The 23,737-nt window shown below is 44.0% G+C and overlaps 1 protein-coding gene across 1 annotated transcript in view; it reads left to right on the top strand.

The window, feature by feature from the left end:
* LOC127660596 (phospholipid phosphatase 4-like) overlaps positions 1-23,197 on the top strand; it is a 173,453-nt gene extending 150,256 nt beyond the window's left edge. Inside the window, exon 6 of the mRNA XM_052150914.1 lies at positions 23,010-23,197. Coding sequence (XP_052006874.1) covers positions 23,010-23,197 — 188 coding nt within the window. The remainder of the gene's footprint in view (positions 1-23,009) is intronic.
* Positions 23,198-23,737: the final 540 nt, after the last annotated feature.

Raw genomic sequence — 23,737 nt, 5'->3', positions numbered from 1 at the left:
GGTTGAAGGCTGTGAAGAGAAACTACTTTGTTCTTGCTGTCAGACGAAGACGCTGATCCACTAATTAAATTGAGAAAGATTAAGTAGCGCTGTTACATTGATCAGAGAAGGGTATGAATAATTAATAATCCTCATTTTGAAATCAGACATTCTTTATGTCAATCTACTGTATTTGTACTACTTATTGAGGATAATCTTGTGTGTTCTTAAGTGCCTCTTTCTCAAAAATGATATTTAAGGAAAAGTCTCAGCACACCATATCGATTAAAAGCAGGAATATCACTAAAAGAAAATGAATCAAATTATACAATTGTCTCTTCTAATTTTATTTTTGTAAATGTTTTGTTTCACTGAAATATAGCGGAGGTCAGATGCTCTTTTAAGTGACTGTTGTGGGTCATGTGACACCATGCGAGGTTTGGACGTGTGAACGGCAAGCTCTGTGCACTTTGCTAGCTTTAACACTATTAATTACATAAACTGGTGAGATTTGATACATTCTGTTCCATAACTGTCCTAGGAGGACAATATGTCAAAGAATTCAAAATCCTCAGGCTCTGGAGGCATTAAAAGACACATACATGCTCAAGCTGACACCCCCGAGAAGGCCCCGAGCCAGGGAACCGATCTGGTCAAAGAAATTATGGACATTTGCAGAGACGGTTTTTACGTTGGCTCCGCCTTACAGCTGGAGTTTGTTTTGTGAATAACACTTTTACTTAAAGAAACTTTTGCATTGATGAAAGATCACTTTTTGCACTGAAGTTCCTGGCCAGTTTGAGAGTGGACACTAGAGATGACCGCAAAATGTCTACATGCTCTTTTATAAAGTTGATGGACTGAGTAAGTCATGGTATATACTTTTATGCGGCCTCCGAGTGAATTGACTTGACCATCCGGGGAAACGGGATTCCTGTTTTGTTTCTTTTTGTGTTGGTTCCGCCTAATGGCTGAAGCTTGTTCTGTTGAATAACACTGCTTCGGAACAGCTGCGGATGAATCTGTTAGTTTTTCATGCTTATGCCTCCTGCTGGCTGGAGTTTGTTTCGTGGAATATTTTTATTTGACATTGGAATGATCACGTCATCTGCTGAACTCATAATAGCTGGCTCACTGAATATTCGTTTGTCTGTCCGAGGAAACTGAACGATTTAATATCGGCTGGAATTTGTATTGTGTATGATCACACCTTTGAGACAGTTCTGTGAATGAATCTACATGTTCTTTTTGTTCATTCTGCCTATTGGCTGGGGTTTATTTTTCAAAGTATTTTCTATTATGTAATTTTCCTCACAAATTTGTGATGCAAAATTGAGTAATCCAATGGCAAAGTTGTCAGGGGGGCTCGTAGGCATTCATGGACCTTTTGAGTTTAGAGGGATTGACGCTGGTTGGCACTGCCATGCGTGGAACTAATACACACGTTTTTCTTTTTTCTGTTTGTTTTGTTCAGGGGGAAGTTGATTTGGGGTTTGATTGTTTCACTATTGGGGAACGTGGTCTGTATAATCTTGTTTTTGACACACAATTAGTTTTTTCTACGATGTCAAATGTTAATATGAATGGATTGTCTCTCTCCACATGGAATGGGAATGGGTTGGGGTACCCTATAAAAAGAAGAAAGGTTATTAATTTTCTTAAACATAAGAAATATGATATAGTGTTTCTTCAAGAAACCCATTTTCCCAGTAGGAAACTGAAAAAGTTGAGAAGATATGTGGTGGACATGTTTTCTTTAGTGTTGTCTCAAGTAAGAGCAGGGGAGTCATTATATTGATAAATAAACATCTAAAATTCAAATTTCTCAAACAGATTAAAGACAAATTAGGGAGAGTAATTATTGTTTTAGCTGAAATTCAGGGGCAAATGTTGATTTTGGCTAATATTTATGCACCTAATGTTGATGATCAGGGCTTTTTTTATAGATCTTGAAGGGATGTTGCAAGCCGCTGGCACCTCTCATGATATAATATTGGAAGGAGGCTTTAATCTTTTGATGGACTCAGTCCTTGATCATAGTGAAGCAAAAGTGTGTAAGCCCCCTAGAGCAACATTGAGGCTTCACAGGATGTGAAAAATCTTGGTTTTACAAATATTTGGAGACTTTTGAACAAATCTGGTAGGGACTATATATTTTTTTCATCAGTTCATAAGATTTATTCTGGAATAGATTTTTTTATATATCCAAATCTCTCATTTCATCTGTTATTAATTGCTCAATTGGAAATATCTTAGTCTCAGATCACACCCTGGTGAGTTTAGAGGTGTTGCCACATACAGAGAAAAATAAATCATATAGTTGGCACCTTAATGCGTACCTTTTGCAAAATCCTGATTTCCAATAAATGTTAAAGACTGAAATCAATGTTTATATGCAGACCAACATGTCCTCAGTATCCTCTGTGGGCGTGGCTTGGGAGGCACTTAAGGTGTTTCTTAGGGGTTGGATCATACAGTATGCCTCATTCATCAAAAAATCCAAAGCACTAAATCTATGCCTTACCTCCACAGAATTATCCATTCCTTTTCAAAATTTTCGGGATACTGGGTTAATTTATCTAAATCCAAATCATTGGCGCTGACTGCGTACTGCCCAGTAATGGCTTTTCAACCGGGCACCTTTCATTGACCCAAACAGAGCATTAAGTATCTGTAAATGGTGATAACTGCTTATGGGAAAGGTCATGAAGTTTCTGTGTATTACTCCTTGTTTATTCAGAGTCTGGGGGATAGAACTTCGTCTTCTCTCAAGACATTATGGGAGAAAGATTTAAACTTGGTATTGGAGGGAGAGTGGGCTAGGATCCTAAAAAGCATCAGGTCTGCTTCTAGAGATGCAAGGATCCATCTGATGCAATTTAAGCTTTTGCATCGGTTCTACTGGACCCTTTCGAGATTGTATAGGCTTGGTCTTAAAGACTCCAGTCAGAAAATGGGGACACAACCCATGTTTTTTTGGTTGAAGATCCAGTGCTTTGTGTGTGACGTACTCAGTTTTCATTTTGCCCCAGACTGTGAATTTTGAGTGATGGAGGACGTGTTGGTGGTGCCGTACTGGCCGACACAGACTTTTTCTAGGTGCTCAAGCTCCTCACAACAGCCCCTCCCTAGCGAATTCCTCTGAGGGAGGACCTCCCTTCTCAGGGACAAGGCATGATTTTGCACCCATGCCCAGACCTCTGGAACCTCTGGATAGGACACGGGAGACCTAAGTGGACTACCACCAGTGATGGTAGACACTATCACTTCCCTCTATGAGGTGGCTTCACAAATTGGTGTTCTTACCGAGGTGAAGACCCACAGAGATGCGCAGTCAGGTCAGTGCTTTCCTTCCTGCATGAGAGGTTGTAGGGGCGGCTGCCCCCCCCCACCCCCCCACCTTGAAAGTGTATGTGGCTGCCATAGCGGCACATCACAATGCGGTAGATGGTAAGTCATTGGGGAAGCCCGACCTGATCATCAGGTTCAGCACAGAGAGCTATAGACGCTCTGAGCAACTTTTTGTCTGTTTTGGGGACAGAAGAAGGGGAAGGCTGTCTCCAAACAGAGGATTGCCCTCTGAATTGTGAATGCCATCGCTATGGCATACAAGTCCCAGGGCGTGCTGTGCCCCCTGGGAGTACGAGCACACTCCACTAGGAGTGTGTTATCCTCCTGGCGAACAGCACCTCTCAAACAGACATCTGTAGAGCAGCGGGCTTGGCGACACCCAATACCTTTGCAAGATTTTATAATCTCCGGGTTGAGCCAGTTTCTTCCCACGTATTAGCAGGTATGGACAGGTAAGTATGCGGGCAGTTGGCTGGGTGTACAGCTTGCACACAGCTCCTTTCCCCTCCCTGAGGTGCTCCATATGTAGTGGTTCCCTGTCGGTAATCCCATATGAGGTGTTTTCCATGGTATGGTTGCCCTGATGGTACACCTGTGTCTTCCCCTGGGCAGAGCTCTGCTGTGCAACCAGTCCGTGCGCTTGTGGAGCTCCTCCCTTCCAGGTAGGACCTATTGCAGGGACTCCTTTCCATGTGTGGTACTTCCTGGTTGGTAAGTCCATGGGATGTATTCCACATATGTTAAGAACACCTGAAGGTGAAAAGAACACCTTTCCCGGTGCAAATATATCTTGGTCCCTGCAGTGAATTTTTATTTTCAAAGAGGAGAGAAAAGGTCAAAAACAGCTGATGCGACCTATTCCCATTGTAAGTATGTCCTGTCTCCCTCCTTGGGTTACAAGGGACTAGGCAACTTAGGTGGGGCATTGGGAAGGTTACAACAGGGTGGTGCACACTTGTTATTAGGCACACGGTAGCCTGCCTGCATCTGCACCGCTGATCCGTTTAACACAGTTCAGCTGGCTGTGGTGTTTTGTATAGGGACCACAACGTCGAGTAAGTGACAGATAGGGAACATCTTGGTTACTGTTGTAACCTCAGGGATCAAGATGTTGTGTCACTCCTGCCACTACATTGAATTACCTGCTGGCCGGGAAACTGTCTCGGCTCCTCAGCACAAACCTGAATGAGTTGATGCAATCTGTCTTCTTTTATACACTCCGGGGGAGTGGCATGTAAATTCCACTCACCAATTCTCATTGGCCTTTTCTCAAATATCTCAGAAGTGATTGGGGCTCCCAAGTTCAACCCCTAGTGTCACTACATCGACACAATTTCTCGTTCCCTCCATCAGGGAACAGAGGTTACAACAGTTATTCTGATTATTATGATGCACCCTAAATATGCATTTTGGACCGTCAAAAAAGTAGTACATTCACTTGCATTGTTTAAAGAATGAGGTCTGAAATGAAATCCTAAAAATCTTAAGTTCTGTTTTGATGAACAAAGAAATATCTTGGATGGCCTGAGGGTGAGTAAATTATCAGCAAATGTAAATTTTTGGGTGAAATATTCCTTTAAGGCTAATTTTTACTTGCTGGGCAAACATGCTTCTTTTATTCACCTTAAAATGAAATGCAGTGATGTTTTTGTTCTGCCAAGGTGTTTGTTGGGTAATATTTTTCCTTTTTGTGCACATCTCTAAAATTCTTGACTTAGGAGATCTTGGCCCACATTCTCACAAAAAAAGGGGGCATTCACGGCCATTGCAGGTGAATGCAATGGCCGTGTATATTGGATGAAGGATGAAGAAATGTTCATCAACCAAAAAAAATTAATAAATCGATCTATGTATCTGATATATATATATATATATATATATATATATATATATATATATATATATATATATATAATTTTCTGTCTTTGCTGACAAATAGCGGTTCTCTGCCTACCAATCACTGTGGGTGATTTGGAAAGAGTGCGCTCATAAAACGTGACATTATCCATAGCAACAAGGTCAACTCCGCCTTTAGTAAAACTTACTCTTAGCAGTTTTGTGAATAGGTTTTAAAAAAAACTCCTAGCTAGGAACTCTTTGGAAAACTCCTAGTGGTAAGATAAAAATCTTTGTGAATACAGGCCCTGGGCTAGTTGAAGAACATGGAGACTTGTTTAGTCTATGTATAGATTTAGTAATTTTTAGGTTCTTTTGTACAGGAATGACTAATGTTATATTCTTGCTGTGAAGTGAAAATAATTTTCCTAATTAAATTATGCATATATCGGAGGTTTAAATTTCTTTTAGCCAGGCCACCTGCAACAATATTACAAGTACAACGCAACCTAAAGTGTGGATCCAATTTAGCATTAGCAAGGTGAAATTATGATATTGAACTAATTTCAAGGCAAGATAGTTAATTAGTTAGTAAGTTATTTGAAAACCATGTGGGTCTGGAACAACATGAGGGTAAGCAAACAATGACAGAACTTTCAATATTATTAAACTGTACTTTTAAGGATCTTTGTTTAAATATTTAAAGATGTCTGCTGTGTCTGAATATGTTTGTATAACAGTGTTACCATGGCATTTTCACAAGTACCTTACAACTATTAACAGTTTTATTACATTCTTTATTGTCTGTGACTTTCTGCCTTGAAACTAAAACATGAGTAAAGAAGTTAAGTCCTTGAAATGAGTGATGCAGAAATTACAGTTTTCTTACATATTAGCTGCTGGCCACATTATGTATCTCCAGAAAAGAAGTGTGTATGCCCTAGATTTTCTGTTGCTAAACTATGAATATGCAAATAAACATTTCATATGGTTATATATAGATACTATATATAGAATGTTTTTCCTGACACTTGGCTGGTACAAAGTAAGCTTTGCAGAAGGACACATCATATCAGACAAACAACTGCAGTCGGATACTTATTAGTGTGACTCTATGTAGATCTGTTCCCTGAGGTATGCTGGCTAGTAGAACAACTAATCTGAACAACGGCAACATGGTCCATTACACTTAATGGGTCCAATCTGGTGCAAGTAATACTCATACAAGCTTGCCCTGTAGCCATGGTGAATGAATGAGTGCAGTGCTCTTCAAATTACCAATCCATCCTCAAGATTAAGTTTCAGTCATTTGATTTGATTTTGGGCTCCACATTGTGGGAATTAAACAGCTTTGTGTTTATACAGATGAAAATTATACCACTGTCTCACAGTTTGAGCATCTCTTATAACATCCCCACAATGGCTGTGCTTAACTGCATCCTCTCAGAATGGTATTACTAAATGGAAGAAAGCATTTAGAGAAATGTATTTTCTAAAAAAGAGGTCATTAACCAAAACAAAACTTAGTAACTTAGGCAGTAAAACACCCAACTAGTAGGAATGCCATTAGATATAGCATAGCCTTAGAGTTAATAATGCCTTTACATTTTACTGTAATATTTATATTACAGAATTCTTATAATTCTTTATAGAAAACAATTAACCATATTAGTGGTTTAAGGCCTAAGCCCAAAATTCAGAAAATTACATTCTGTGCCAGAATATGATATTCATATTCATATTCATATCACATCACACATCTGAACTGTTTATATCATATTGAAGAGAAGAACTAGGGCTTTCAAATTATGTAAATATATATTTTTAAGGCTAATCATCCTTTATCAATAAGATTTCACAAAGCAATTTTCACAAAAATATTCTCTGGTCACCATACTTTATCAGGCAACTGCATTTTCATCCATTTTAATTACAAGCTAGAGGGACACTTAGAGTATATGAAATACACCTAATTTTGTGGGCAATTTAGAATAGCAGACAGATTAGAAATATAATCTATTGTTTAAAAGTTATGACCATTCTAGTGATTAGTGGGAAAACTGAATAAAATAAACATTTAGAATGTTAAGATACATTTCACATGACCACTCCTCTGTAAAGTTTTTGCACTAAGGAAGGGTCGGAAACAGCGTCAGCTTCAAGGGTAAGCTTTCTTTTAATGTATATTCTGGACGTTTACAACAAAGGACATCACACTTAATTCTTGGCATTGGTCTCGGGCTCTCTCTCTCGATGTTCTGTGGCTGCTGCTTTTTATCCGCTCTCCTCATGCTACTGCAATTAGACACAGGTGTTAGGCTTAATTGAGCTCAGGTGTAAGCGTCCTTACCGCTTTTCTCTCCCGGACGGGCGCTTGACCATGCCCCCGCTGCCACATACCCCCACCGCCCGACTCAGGCCGGGGCGTCATCCGGCCTGCCTACCACTCCCCCCCCATTCCTGGAGAGGACGTCAGCGGCAGCCATCTGCACCCCTGGTCTGTGGACCACCTTGAACTTAAAAGGCTGGAGGGCCAGATACCAACGGGTGATCCGGGCGTTAGTATCTTTCATGCGGTGGAGAACTGCAGTGGGGCATGATCCGAGCAGAGGGTGAAGGCCCGCCCCAGCAGGTAGTATCGGAGCGTGAGGACAGCCCACTTGATGGCGAGACACTCCTTCTCTATGGTGCTGTACTTGGTCTCCCTCAAGGAGAGCTTCCGGCTAATATACAGCACTGGGCGTTCCTCCCCCTCCACCACCTGCGAGAGTACGGCCCCCAGTCCTCTGTCTGAAGCGTCCGTCTGCAAAACAAAAGGGAGAGAGAAGTCAGGTGCATGCAAAAGCGGCCCCCCCACAAAGTGCAGCTTTAATCTGTGTAAACGCCTGTTGGCACTGCTCCGACCATTGGACTGGATCTGGAGCCCCCTTTTTAGTGAGGTCAGTCAGTGGGCTGGTGACATCCGAATAATTAGGTACAAACCTTCTGTAATAGCCAGCCAGCCCCAGGAACTGCCTCACCCCCTTTTTGGTCTTGGGTCTAGGGCAAGTCGCAATCGCCGCGGTCTTGTCAATTTGGGGATGCACCTGGCCATGACCCAAGTGGAACCCCAGATACCGTACCTCCACATGCCCAACCGCGCACTTTTTCGGGTTTGCTGTGAGCCCCGCCCGCCACATCGACCTCAGGACGTCCCTCAGATGTTGCATGTGCCGCTGCCAATCATTGCTATAAATGATTATATCATCTAGATAGGCAGCGGCGTAAGCAGTGTGTGGTCTGAGGACCCTATCCATGAGACGCTGAAACGTGGCTGGTCCCCCGAACAAACTGAAAGGAAGCGTCACGAATTGGTTTAATCCGAACGGTGTGGTGAAGGCCGTTTTTTCATGGGATATTGGTGTCAAGGGGATCTGCCAATAACCCTTCGTTAGATCCAAGGTCGAATAAAACCGAGCAGTACCTAACCGATCGAGCAGTTCAAAATTGGGTATGCGTCAAATTTAGACACTGCGTTGATTTTTCTATAATCCACACAGAAACGTATAGACCCGTCGCTCTTGGGAACAAGGACGACAGGGCTGGACCAATCGCTGTGGGATTCTTCTATTACTCCCATCTCAAGCATCACGTCCAATTCTTCCCGAAATATTTTCTTTTTATGTTCGGGCAAGCGATAGGGGCGGCAACGTACCACCACGCCCTGCTCGGTCTCGATGTGGTGTTGTATGATGTTTGTGCGGCCCGGTATAGGAGAAAACACGTCTGCAAATTCCTTTTGTAATTCGGAAACCTCTGTGAGTTGGCGTGGTGAGAGGTGGTCTCCACAAGGAACCGGGGTGTTAGGATTGTAGGCTTTGTTTACCTCCGGTCCGAGCTCCGCCCTCTCCGGAACTACCGTTGCCAACGTCACCGTTGCCTCTCCACAATTTCAGAAGGTTGAGGTGATATATTTGACGTGCGCCCCCTCTATCGGTACGTTTAACCTCATAATCGAGATCCCCTACTCGTCGTGTGACCTCAAAGGGTCCTTGCCACTTGGCGAGCAATTTCGAGCTCGATGTAGGGAGCAATACAAGCACCTTATCTTCCGGTGCAAATTCCCGTAGCTGAGCACCCCTGTCATACAGCCGGCATTGGCGTTCTTGAGCCAGGAGTAAATTCTCCTGTGTTAATTGCCCCAGTGTGTGGAGTTTTGCTTGAAGATCAAGAATGTATTGAATTTCATTTTTACTATTAGAAGGTCCCTCTTCCCAAGCTTCATGGATGACATCGAGGACCCCGCGTGGGCGTCGCCCGTACAGCAGCTCAAATGAGGAAAACCCCGTGGAGGCTTGCGGAACCTCTCGTATTGCGAATAACAGGGGGTCCAGCTACTTATCCCAATTCCTAGCGTCTTCGTGCACAAATTTACGAATCATATTTTTGAGCGTTTTATTAAATCGTTCCACCAGTCCATCTGTCTGAGGATGGTACACGCTAGAGCGAATCGACTTAATGCCCAATAGTTTGTAAAGTTCCCGAAGTGTTCGTGACATAAAAGTAGTGCCTTGGTCGGTGAGGATTTCTTTCGTAACCCCACCCGGGAGATTATCTTGAAGAGTGCCCCGGCAACACTACGTGCTGAGATGTTGCTCAGAGGCACTGCTTCCGGATGTCGCGTTGCGTAATCCACCAGGACTAACACAAAGCGATGTTCACGTGCCGTCCGTTCTAATGGCCCGACGAGGTCCATTCCAATTCTCTCGAAGGGGACCTCAATCAATGGAAGGGGACGTAAAGGCGCTTTCGGGGTGGCCGGTGGGTTTACCAGCTGACATTGGCGGCACGCCGCACACCACCTGAGGACGTCGCAGCCAATGCCCGGCCAATAGAAATGGGCTATTAGACAGAAGTGTCTTCCTTTCCCCTAGGTGACCGGCCATTGGATTATAGTGAGCCGCCTGGAAAATCATTTTCCGGCGGCTCCGTGGAATCAACAATTGTGTCACCTCCTCCTTCGTTTGAGCGTCCTGCGTCACTCTGTATAACCAATCTTTAATATCTGCAAATTATGGATATGAAATGGCGACGCCCGGCCGGAGTTGTTGACCATTGATTACTCTCACTTGGTCAAACGCGTGCTTAAGGGTTTCATCCCGCGACTGCTCCAAGGGGAAGTCCCCCTCTGGGAATTCCCTGAGAGGAGGGGCGACAACCTCGCCCCTTCCCTCGTCATTCGGAGCAGCTGAGGACGGCCCCGGCTCCGCCTCCCCTGCCAAAGCATCGCACATCACACATCTCTTCACTTTCATGCGGGACTCATCCGCACAAATTCCCTCTAATACATTTCTAAAATTCGGCCAATCAGTACCCAAGATTAGCGGCTGGGTGAGGCGGGAACTAACCGCTGCCTCCACACTATGTTTTCCTCCCCGGAATTTGATCGCCAAAGTCACCATGGGATACTTGAGAACATCCCCATGCACACACCTCACCCTCACCCGTTTAGCTGAGCCCAAAGCCCCGGGTTGAACCAAGTGTTGGTGGATGGTGGTCTGGTTACAGCCTGTATCCAACAATGCTTGGTATGTACCCCCCTGGATCCTTACCGGAATCCGGTACGCTCCAGCCCGATCGGGGGCAGCCTGCGGGACATCGGAGACCCGCACCACCATCCCCACCTCCATCAGCAGACACTGATCCCAGAAGTGGTCCGGGTCTCCACATCTCCAGCAGGCCGGCCCAGGCGCCACGGCCGCACCTGTGCTGGCGGGCGCCCCCACCTGGGGAGGAGAGCGGCTGAAGGACGGGGAAGGGGTAGGCGGATTCTCCAACGGCCAGGAAGTTGGTCTCGGGTATCCTCCACGCCTGCGCGGGGCAGGAACGGGCCCTGGGGAGAGAGCAGAGCGAGAAGGCACAGGGGAGGGGAAAAAACAGGGGAAGACACAGGGGAAGGGGAGAGAGAGAGAGAGAGCTCATCCGCTCTCGGAATCGCCGCCATGTGGTCCTCCGCAAGACGAACGGCTTCCTCCAGCGACGCCAGGCGGTGGCACTAGACCCACTCCGCCATTCTCCTGGGCAAACTGCTCCAGTACCACCTGATCGACAAGTCCGTTGACGTCGTGGTCCCCCGCAAGCAGCCACCTCCGACAGGCATCACGGAGCTGCTGGGCGAACACAAACGGGCGATCGGACTTGTCCAGTTTCATAGCCCGGAAGAGCTGGCGATTTTCTTCCGGGCTCCGACCAACCCGTTGCAGGATGGCTTTCCTCAAGTCTGTATATGCCAGGAGGTTTGTTGCCGGCAGTTGTTGCGCCGCGAGGTCTTGCCGGAGCTCAAGCAGGGATTGTTGGTGGCTCTGATGGAGTGTAGCGAGGGACTGGAGGACTTCCGCCAGCTGGGAGGACTCTATGGGGCGACTCTGTTCCATAGCTTGGAAAAAAAAATATTCCTTCTTTTCCCGGGTTTCGGCACCAGTGTAACGTTTTTCCACTAAGGAAGGGTCGGAAACAGCGTCAGCTTCAAGGGTAAGCTTTCTTTTAATGTATATTCTGGTCGTTTACAACAAATGACATCACACTTAATTCTTGGCATTGGTCTTGGGCTCTCTCTCGATGTTCTGTGGCTGCTGCTTTTTCAGGCCTGGATTAAGAATTCAGAGGCCCCTGGGCACTATGTCTTGTAGGGCCCCCCACCCCACCCACACAATCAAGCTTTTGAATTTTTGGATACTATTTGCTGGTAACACCTATAGCGAGCAACTAGCTGGCATATGCAAGCACATAGTGCCTCACCTTTACCAATCCAGTTATATGAATCAAATTCTTCCATAATTAACACACAAACACGTACACACACCCATTAATGTAGCTTTCCTGTCTGTCTCTCTCTTCCTCTCCTGTCCTCTACTCCTCGGCTCTACAGGGGCTGCCGCTCTTTGTCTCTCCCCCTCTCCTCTTCCTGTGATGAAAAGGATGCAAACAGTATAGGTCATCTTAACTCAACTTTTTTACTCTTCTTTATACTAAAAAAATTCTGCACTTATGTATTTAGCACTTTATTATTCATGACCCCTAATGGCACTTTGTTTGATGATTGAATGATAGTGAAATGGTAGTAGACACATTACAAGATGCTGTAAGTATTATGGTATAATATTGGTTGCTTACAATACAAATTACAATTGCTGGTGTATGACCTGTCCAACTATTGACAAATGTACTACATGTAAGTCAGCTTTGGATAAAAGCATCTGCCAAATGCCCTAAATGTAAATGTAAATCAAATGTAAAATAAAGCAGCTTGTTTTTGTTTTTTTGATAATACTATATTTCATGTAAGTTGTTCTCTCTCTCTCTCTCTCTCACACACACACACACACACACACACACACACACACACACACACACACACACACACACACACACAATACCTCCTCCTCTCCTCAGGGTCTGTCTGTCTGTCTCATGCTCTCCTCCTCTCCTCAGGGGCTGTCTGTCTATCTGTCTGTCTATCTTAATAATACTAATTTAATAGATCAGATTCACGCACAATTATCCGTGAACTTGATAAATGTTGCAGATATGTTCTTCTAGGATAGCCTGTGCCTACTATCCAAAAACAAATTGCTTTCAACTTATGTGTGCAAAATTCAGAATTCAACGAATGTGCAGCAATTTCTACAAATAGAGACATTTTTGTGAATAAAATGTTGTATTTTGTATTAGTGATCATAATTTGCGCATGCAACAAAGAGGATGTAGCAGGTGACGCGTGCATTTATTGACGTCTGTTCTGAGTCGATCTCATTTGAGTGTATTCGGCAATGCTTATAACGTGTAATTAAACACGTTGTGTTTATATTCTGGGCTCATCAGAGTTTTTTTTACATAATATTATTAGTATGATTTTTACTGTCTGTTAATAACACTGTCCGTCTCTTTATGTTAAGGTTTGTATTAATTTCGATATGCCAGAGGGCAGAATAAGACAGGGAATTAAAGAATGCATTGTAGTTATGTTGACCTACTGTTTTCATAACACTGGATATTCTGCTAATTCATACTTTTCTAAAACGTTGCATAATGGCAATTAACTTATTTAGCAATTACACTAGTGCTAGTTTTGTTGCCAGTGTTGCTCAAATGCACGCGTACGTGTCACCACCAGCAGTAAGTACCTGCATGTGTTGGGAAAAGGGAGAAGAGCGAGTTCGGCAAAAGGCGGATTCGAACTCTGGCCGAATGCGTCAAAAGCCATCATGCACCTCACGCCTTACGCTACAATAGTTATTTTGTGTCGAGCGTCTTTTTGCTAAAAAGACAGTCACCGGGCCGGCACGTATAGTGCAAATATACGCTCCGTTTTCGGAAATGAAATAAAAAAATAAAAAATAAAAAAATCTTCCCCTCGCTTGGGCCCCAAGTGCGCATGGGCCCCTGGGCCCGTGCCCATAATGCCCATTGGGTAATCCGGGCCTGTGCTTTTTATCCGCTCTCCTCACGCTACTGCAATTAGACACAGGTGTTAGGCTTAATTTAGCTCAGGTGTAAGCGCCCTTACCGCTTTTCTCTCCCGGACGGGCGCTTGACCACGCCCCCGCTGCCACATCCTCAAATACTCCTTTTGAGCATCTGTCATAATAAATTGAGATTGCATCTGAAATAGAAAGACACAAACACTTTATTTAGCACACACTTTATTTAATTTGAACATTAGAATTACACACAAATTACATAGCAAAACATACAAAATCAAACATTCGCACTATCTACTGTAAATAAATGTTTAATAAAGAGTGCAGGAACAGAATAATTATAAATTCATAAACACTCAACAACTACAATAACTTTGGAGAGAAGAGAGGGACAAAAGAGGGGAAGGGGAGGACAATAACACCAGTAAACACAGCCCAACCTAGCCCTCTTCACAAAACAAGTCACATTCAGCTGAGTGCCAAGACAGAAAACAGTTCCTATAGCAAACCAAGCAAAATCTTTTGCCATTACATTCCGGTGCGCAACATGCTACTTTAGTTTTATTTTCAGGCCTACTTTTCCGATAGCATAGCCAACATCTCTTAGAGGACTTTAGTGTATGTAAAGGGAAAATTGCGTGACATTGATACCTCCCAGCTGATGAGCCAGGTTTTCTCGGAAATCTATATGGGTTAATTTAACCGGTCTACGATCATCCCCTGGTGCTGCACGAATGTGTTGCCATTCCTTAAACAATATGACTACTGATGACGGCAATGTCTATGAAGTGGAAAAAAGAGTCTTCCACCACTTCTTTTTTGTAGGACGTTGTAAGATTTTATCATTTGGTCTGACCTATCCACACCGCCCATGTTTTTATTACAATCGCTGATGACAGGGCTGGAGGGCTACATCTTTAATTTTTTACAAACATAGTAATTTCGGTTGAGCCTTTCACATTGTGGAAATTGGAGAGGCATGTAACTGCACACGTGTCCTTCCACTGAATTACAAGTATATTCCCCTCAATCCTACACCACCTCTCATCCCTACGAGCTGTTTTGTGTTCCCATCTTTTGATGCAGGAAACAGTTGTCCCACATGCATTAGTTCCCATTTCTAACAACTTTATTGTCAAAAAAAGTTGTCAAACCAAACATTGTGGCCCTGGTCTTTGAATGGCTGCAGTAATGATTCAACTACTTTGGTGGCCAAGTCAGTGACACGCCCATCATGACTACCTGTGTAAATCTTTAAATTCATTAAAGGTTACACAGGTATTCATTAATATTTTGATCCATCTCTACAACAGAAAAAATGTACAACAATTGGTAGCCAGCAGTGTGTTCTTCACAAATCCACATACTTATATGTGGTGTTTATTGTATTGTGCTTTATAATTTGTGTGGATGTGTATTGATGTGAGACAGTAAATGCTGTGGGATGTGAGACCATTTTTGGAAGAGATTCTCTGCCTCACATTACTTCAGGCAGATTTTTCACAAGCGACAAAATTGGCCAAAAAAGTTATTGATATTTAGCTAAAAATGTACATAGTATTGCTAGCTAATGTTTACATATTTAGCAAGTTTCACAGAAATTTGTCCGATGAACGCCGATGAACGCCGACGGTCATGTAATTATTTCCAGAAATAACTAGCGTTACTCATAAAAATAAATGCTTCGTAACTAAAATGTTTTGACTTTCAATTGACAATTGTTATTGTTAAACAGAGCTTGACTAGATATCGGCTAAAGACAAAGAATAAACATGCTTTACACAGGTTGCAGTGAGAACACTCAGTCAATCGTTTATTGGTACAGGTGCAGCTTAAATAGAACATCACATGGCATGGACACATGACAAACATACCTGAGAGGAATCCACAATAATTGGGAGCATACTCATTAACCAAATCAATCAATTAACACTTGCTCACACGTTATTCACAATCATTCACATTCAATCACAAACAAAAACAAAAACAAAGAAACATCATGGAAACCAACTGAATTACATCTTGGCTTGGCTATAACCCAAACAGGAACGTGGAAAAGATAAGTAGCTTCACTTTTGTAGCTGGTTTAGTCATTAGGTCAGCAACCATCTGATCTGTTGGGCAATACTCCAAAAACACTTCACCATTGTTTACAGTTGATCTCACAAAATGGTATTTAATATCAATATGCTTACATCGCTGTCTGCTAACAGGATTCTTTGCCAATGCAATTGTACCTTGATTGTCTTCATAAATCATAGGTACACCATACTGATAATCATCAAGATGTTCAAGCAATTGTGTCAAGTATAAACACTCTTGTATAGTGGCAGCCAATGCCATGTACTCAGCCTCACATGTTGATAATGCTACAGTTGGCTGCTTTTTAGTCTTCCAAGAAATCAGAGGACCATTCTTACATAGGCTAACACAATAACCAGAAGTACTACGTCGGTCATTTGCATCACCTGCCCAATCTGCATCACTGTAAGTCACCAACCTTAACCCTTCATCACATTTCCTGTAACAGAGCATCTTGTCATTTGTACCTTTCAGATATTTCAGTACATGCTTTACAGTTATCCACTGCTCTTCTGTTGGCTCACTGAAATACTGAGACAATTTGCTAACAACATAACTCAGATCAGGTCTAGTGCATGAGGTTAGGTAGATTAGGCTACCCACTGCCTCTCTGTATTTCCTGGGGTCACTCAGCTTTTCATCACCATCGGTGTAATTCAACTTTGGTTCACAAGGTGTCGACCTGGGTTTACAATCTTGCATGTCAAACCTTTCCAGCAGTTTGCCAACATAACCCCCATCACACTGATCAAAAGTGATACCTAGAAAATCCTTCAGTCTTCCCAAATCTTTCATCTGGAATTTCCCAATAAGTATCTCTTTGACAGTTTTTAAAGCTCTCTCATCACTGGCAGCAATAACCAAGTCATCAACCCATATCAATATTATCACTTTCTCATGTTCTGTTTCACTCTTGTAAACACAATGATCAGCTGGGTTTTGTACAAAGATGTTTTCACATAGATAGTCATGTAACATTTTGTTCCAGTTTCGACCTGATTGCTTTAGCCCATACAATGATTTCTCCAGTTTACACACCATTTTCTCATTTGTCTGTGATTTTACATCATACCCCTCTGGCTGTTCCATGTAAATTTCATAATCAATCGGTGCATGTAGGTAGGCAGATTTAACATCCATCTGATAGAGTATCAGATTCTCCTGAGCAGCTTTCTGCATTAACACTCTCACACTGGTAAGGTTGGCAGTAGGAGAAAAGGTTTCTCCATAATCTACACCCATCTCCTGACTATACCCCCTGGTGACATAGTGGGCCTTATACTTGTCAGATCCATCAGCATTGGTTTTGATAGCATACACCCATCTACCCCCAACTGCTTTCTTGCCCTCAGGTAGGGTGGTCAAAGTAAATGTGGTGTTATCCCTCAGTGATTTCATCTCCTCATCCAATGCATCTACCCACTCTCTTGAGTTGGATGAAGTCACAGCTTCTCTGAAAGTCTGAGATACATTGGAAACCATCTTATAGCAATAATCAATGCTGATCTGCTCCTGATCACTCTCCACCCCATAGAAATCTGGCCTCCTTCTCTCTCTACCAGGATATCTCCTCTCTCTACTCAGGGTATCTGGAGAATACGATTCTGGCTTGACCTCAGCTTACTGTAGACTTATCTGGCTTGGGCCTAGCCTAATCTCTGGAATGTCACACTGTTTGGGTTTGTCAGGGTCAGGTCTGGTTGTTCTATACCGCACACCAGCGTCATAGTCATCAGACACGTGATCAGTCTCCTGTCCCTCAATATTGGACATAAACCTCACCAGTCTGTGTTTCATCACCTTTCTACTGTCAGGATAGTAGACCATATAGGCTGGGCTGTTCTTATCATACCCAACAAAAATGCCTTTGTCAGACCTTGAGTCTAGCTTCTTCCTGTCCTGTCTATAAGTATAACACACAGTACCAAACTTCTGCATCCTGGACATATTGGGTTTCCTTCCTGTTAGCATAAAGTAAGGTGTCTGTTTGGTGCGGTTGTTCAAACATCTATTCCTCACCACCGCTGCTGTCTGGACTGCATACGGCCATAGCTCGTGGGGTAACTGACTTTCTAAGAGCATGCATTTAGCCATATCAAAAAGGGTTCTCCAGTTGCGCTCAGCAGTGCCATTCTGGTGTGGTATGGTGCTGATGTCTCATGTCTGATTCCGTTCTTGCGAAGTAGTACTTGATGACCCTGTCCAGTAAACTCAGCACCATTATCAGACCTGATACATGTAACATTCCCATATGGGGCTGTGTCAGCTAGGAACCTCTCTGTGGCATCCACTGTGTCACTTTTGTGCTTCAGAAAGTAAAGAAACACTGCACTTGAGTGGTCATCAGTAAAGGAAAGTGCGTACCTATACCCTTCTCTGGACTTTGGGTCAACGGGGCCTGCCAAGTCAGTATGTATCAACTCTAAAGCTGACTTGGCTCTCACATCAGGCTTTCTGTTCCTACTCTGAGTGAATTTACCTTGGACACACACATCACATTGCATAGACTTGGGTACTTTACCCTTGATTGACGTACCATCCACAACATTCTCTAACTTCTGAACATCATTAAAATTGCAGTGTCCCAAAATCTCATGCCACTTCTGAATATCATGGCAACTCATACATTGATCAACACAGTCATTGTTTACTGGCACAGTAGGCAAATAGAACAGCCTGTTATGTTCATGAATAAGAAAACGTGTACCGTCTTTATACTGCAGGATGTCTTCACCCTCCTTAAAGATCACTGTTGTCCCGCTGGAAGTTGCAGCTCTCACGGAGAAGATGTCTTGGGTATAGGAGGGAATGTACAGTGCCTGCTTCAGTGTGGCACTGAGGTGCCGCCCCCTGCTATCAACCAGACACCCCTCTGCTTCTCCTCTGCGCTCCGCGACCCCCTTGCACCTTGTGCCATCGGCCAGCTCCACGCAATGCGTCTCGGCCTGGAATCGGTCATCGAAGCTCTTAAACCTGGCCAGGTCGGTGATGATATGCGATGTCGCACCGGTGTCCACCATCAACCCCTTACTGGTGACACCACTCCCTGGCTGACGATCACTGGTCACCAACTTTAAGGCAAAAGTGTTGTCTGTCTCCTCGTACACCCCATGTGCGTCGTCTGTCTCCTCGTACACCCGATGTGCATTGTCTTGCCGTTGCTGTTTCCATCCTCCTCGCCATGTGATATGCTTACCCTGGCTGTACCACTGTTGATCACGCTGACACTGTCTTGCCTTGTGTCCTCTCTGGCCACAATGGAAACACTCAATGTCCCCGCTCTCAGTGCTCTGCATCCTTACACCTGCCGGGGCACTGGCCTTCCTTAAATGCGCCCGAGCCCCCATTCGGCCACAGCTGTGCGCATACCTTCGGTGCTCTCGTAACTCCGCAACTTTGTCTTAAAATCTGCAAAAGAGAGAGTCTCATCCCTTTGAGTGACAAAAATGGAAAAAGGCTTGAATGATTCTGGCAGCCCCTTCAAAACCATTGCAACCAATAGTCCATCACTCAATACTTCTCCAGCATTCACACTCTCATCAGGGAAGTCAATTCTGTGAAGAGACTTACAATGCGGGGCTTACCCTTGTGCACAAACATCAACGCATGTGGGCCCATAACCTGTTAAACAGAGCTTGACTAGATATCGGCTAAAGACAAAGAATAAATATGCTTTACACAGGTTGCAGTGAGAACACTCAGTCAATCGTTTATTGGTACAGATGTAGCTTAAATAGAACATCACATGGCATGGACACATGACAAACACACCTGAGAGGAATCCACAATAATTGGGAGCATACTCATTAACCAAATCAATCAATTAACAGTTATATTAAAGCTAGACAGACAGACTGACTGATTGATAATGGATGGATGGACAGATGGATGAACAACAAGACAAATGTCTTATGTCTGCTCTGATCACTGTTTCTGTGAGCCCCAAGTAGCCACACAATCTATATCATTACTTACCTTAAACTGTTTCCTTAAAAAATTGCAAATATATTTTTCTGTGCACTTTCTTGGGTAAATAATTCAAAAGTTGTGTCTCAGATGTCCTCAACAAAATGTACAATCCAGCAAAATAAGCATGATAAACAAATCATCAGCAAAGTATGTTCTTTACTACCAATGATGTAAATCAGGATCTTGGGTATCCAACAAAACTCCCAGGTTACTTCTGTAACCGCCGTTCTCTGATGGAGGGAACGAGAAGTTGTGTCGATGAAGTGACAATAGGGGTCACTCTTGGGAGCCCAAGACACCTTTGATCTTTAATAAAAGGCCAGTGGGAATTGGCGAGTGGTATTTGCATGCCACTCCCCCAGACATATGTGAATAAAGGAGCTGTCGTGCGAACTGCTCATTCAGGTTTTGTGCCGAGGAGCCTAGAGAGAAGGTCCCAGCCATTTCTTATTCCCTTCATCAGGGAACAGAGGTTACGGAAGTAACCAGGACGTTCCCTATCTGTCACTCAATGTTGTGTCAATGAAGTGACACTAGGGGTCCCCTACCAAAATGCCACAAGTAGCTGAACTGTGTTACGTGAACTGATGGTGCGAGATGGGCAGACTACTGTGTGCCTCGTAGCCAGCGCACCAGGCCAACTCGTAACCTCCCCCAATGCTTTTATGAGTGTCGAACAGCCCTTCAGGGACAAGTCGACTGCCCAAAAAAAGAATAGGGGCAGACTAGCCCAGTTTCGCCTTTTCCATCTTTTTTTGTTTTACTCCCTGGAAAGAGTGAACATTTTTCAACCAACTGGGACCACCCGTGTACACGTTGGAGGGGTGTCACTCCTAAGGGGAAGACTCCATGGAGACCACACCCCGCGCAGAGAGGGAGGGGGTATTTTGAGTGGAAATATGTCACATGGTATTGCCGACTCTTTTTCGACGGAAGTATGTCATGTGGTGAAGTCCCATGGTAGGTCCTACCCAACAGGGGAGGAGTTTCTACAAAAATCGTGACTGGGGCAGAGGGGCCTCTGCCCAAGGAAGACGCGGTTTAATAACAGGGAAACGATTTAGTGGAAGATATACATGGCATGGGGTTACCTATGGGGAACCAGCACATACGGAGCACCTGCCCCAGTAAAGGGCTTAGTTAGTACGTGTACTGAGTCAGCAGCGAGTTTCCTTGCAAATTCGCCTGCCACAGGGCTACGAGGAAGTCATCCTGGGAACACATCTTGTGAACACTACTGGGAGTCAACAGTGCACGTCTTCAGCTCAGTGGAGGTGAAAGGCGTTATGCGCAAGCAATACACCTGGCCAACTGTCCCGGACTCTGTTCGGTTCATTCCTGCTAAGTCACGGAACAAAACCGGCTCAACCCGGAGATTGTAGAACCTCGCAAAGATGTTGCTTAGCCCACTGATCTGCAAATGTCTGTTAGAGAGGCGCCGCTGGTCAGGGCCCAGGAGGCCGCCACACTCCTGGTAGAATTGGCTCGTAGCCCTGTGGGAGGTGGCACGTGCTGGGCGTGGTATGCCATAGCTATGGCATCAGTGATCTAGTGGCGCGATCCTCTGCTTGGAGACAGCGCTTCCTTTCCGCTGTCCACCAAAGCAGACAATGAGCTGCTCAGAGACTGTGATATGTGTAATGCGTGCACTGGACAGAGCAATGTTAAGGCTGGATCTGCCTCCTTCTTTGGCAGTGCTTGCAGGTTCACCACCTGATCCCTGAACGGGGTCGTGGGAACCTTGGACACAAGATCGGTCGGGGTCTCAAGATCATGTGAGAGTAGCCCGGACCGAACTCCATGCACGTTTCGCTGACAGAGAACACATGCAGGTCACCTACCCTCTTGATGGAAGGAGAGTAGTCTTTAACTCTTTCCCCGCCAGCGTTTTTAAAAAAAAGTTGCCAGCCACCGCCAGGGTTTTTGACGATTTTCGCTAAACTTTAATGGCCCGCAGAATATTTTCTTCCATGAATATATGAAGATGCTATATATCAAAATAAAGATCTGGGCCTCTGCTTTTAGGCAAAAAAAAAATATTTTATTTTATCTTCATTTGTTCTTTTTTTATTGCGACTTGAACGGAGGTAGGTTTTGTCAAAAAACAACATTTCAGTCAAAAAGCTGAGAAAAAGGCATGTTTATGTCTGATATTTTGAGCTTCTCATACTCCACTTCTTCATGTTTGAGATGATCGCAGTCTGTTTCTTTGATCAATGAGTTGCGTACTCTTTCAAAACATGCGCAGGGGTCTTCCTTACCGTATAACACCTAAAACACGGAAACCCGGAAAATTCCGTGTTTGGCGGGGAAGCGTTTTTTCATAAAACACGGAAAATTCCGTGTTTGGAGGGGAAAGAGTTAAAGAGAGTGTCTTAAGCTCAGCAGACTCAGAAGGGGGCTCAAAATGGGCTCCACTTAGACCTTGAAGGACTACAGAGAGGACCTATGAGTAAACGAGGTGTGGTCTGGAGTGATTCAACCTCCTGGCGCCTCTCAGGAACCTAATGATCAAGTCGTTCTTCCCTAAGGACTTACTGTGCACTGTGTCGTGGTGTGCTGCTATAGCGGCTACATACACCTTCTCGGTGGAGGGTAGAAGTCGTCCCTCCATCCTCTCCTGAAGGAATGAAAGCACCGATCTGACTGCGCATCTCTGGGTGTCCTCGCATCAGAAAGAACACCACTTTGAGGGAGCCATAGCCTGAGTGATCGTGTCTACCGCTGTGGGTGGTAGGTCTTACACCCACTTAGGTCTTCCGCGTCCCATCCAGGGGCCAGACATGAAGATTCCAGAGGTCTGGTCTCGGGTGCCAGATGTGTGTCGGCTCTGTGAACATTGACCGCTCGGCTCTGAAGAGAAAATCCGGGGGACTAGCATACAAATTCCACTCGCAAATTCCCATTGGCCTTTTATCAAAGATCAAAGGTGTCACAGGCTCCCAAGTGTGACCCCTAGAGTCACTTCATCGTCTCAACGTCGAGTGAGTGACAGATAGGGAACCAAGATTAAGCTTCTAATCCACCCAGAGCCCAATATATTTGACGAAACAGTGGGGAAGGTGCATAGGATCACAAAATAGACTGAATGCTATGGACGAGGACATGGCTTGTATGAGTTAGAGAACTGAGTTAGAGCGCCATCTGCATTGCAAATATTTTGTGTGTAAGGTGAGTTTGTAAATTTGAATGGGATAAATTGAATTCAGCAACCAAAATATGCATTTAATGGGTATAAGGGGTTAAAAGAAAACTCAATTCATATTACTTGTATTACTCTAAAGTGCCACTCACATTCAGTATGACAGTGTCATACTTATTTGTTCCTCACAGATGCATTTGTTGGCGGACTGATCGGCCTGCTCTTTGCCTACATCTGTTATCGGCAGCACTACCCACCGTTCCTGGGCACAGACTGCCACCTACCTTATGCCAGCCTGACTGCACCGGCCACTCAGAACATTCCCCCTGCCCAGGATCAACCTCAGTCTACTGACAATGCCACCGAAGGTCCTGTATGACTAATAGAGATTACCAGAGCCTCACCACCCCCTGGCACTCACCCACATCACTGTGGTATTAACCACATTTGACTGACACTTCAAAATTCTAGTGGATTGGACCATTATATTTTGCTTTGTTTTCTTTTTCACCTCCTGGTAAAAACCATCCTGAAGCCCTGTTCTTTATGCACAGATTGGTTTTACATAATGTAATAACTGTTAGAAGAATTAATTGTGGCCACTGATAGCGCCATTTACTTGGACACAGCCTGTGTAATTTTAACACCCAGTTCACTAAATAAATTATTCAAATCAGCTAACTTAACAAACATTCATATATATATATATATATATATATATATATATATAGATAGATATGTACAGTGCATCCGGAAAGTATTCACAACGCACAAGTTGCTTCAACAAAGTATGTGATTTTTTTTCATTTTTTATTATTAATACATTTTCAAAGATTTCAAACAAGCTTCTGTCATGTTGTCATTATGGGGTATTGTTTGTAGAATTTTGAGGAAAATAATGAATTTAATCAATTTTGGA

The sequence above is a fragment of the Xyrauchen texanus genome, chromosome 20, assembly GCF_025860055.1.
Source record: "Xyrauchen texanus isolate HMW12.3.18 chromosome 20, RBS_HiC_50CHRs, whole genome shotgun sequence".
NCBI lineage: Eukaryota > Metazoa > Chordata > Actinopteri > Cypriniformes > Catostomidae > Xyrauchen > Xyrauchen texanus.
This window is presented reverse-complemented; position numbering and strand designations above follow the sequence as displayed.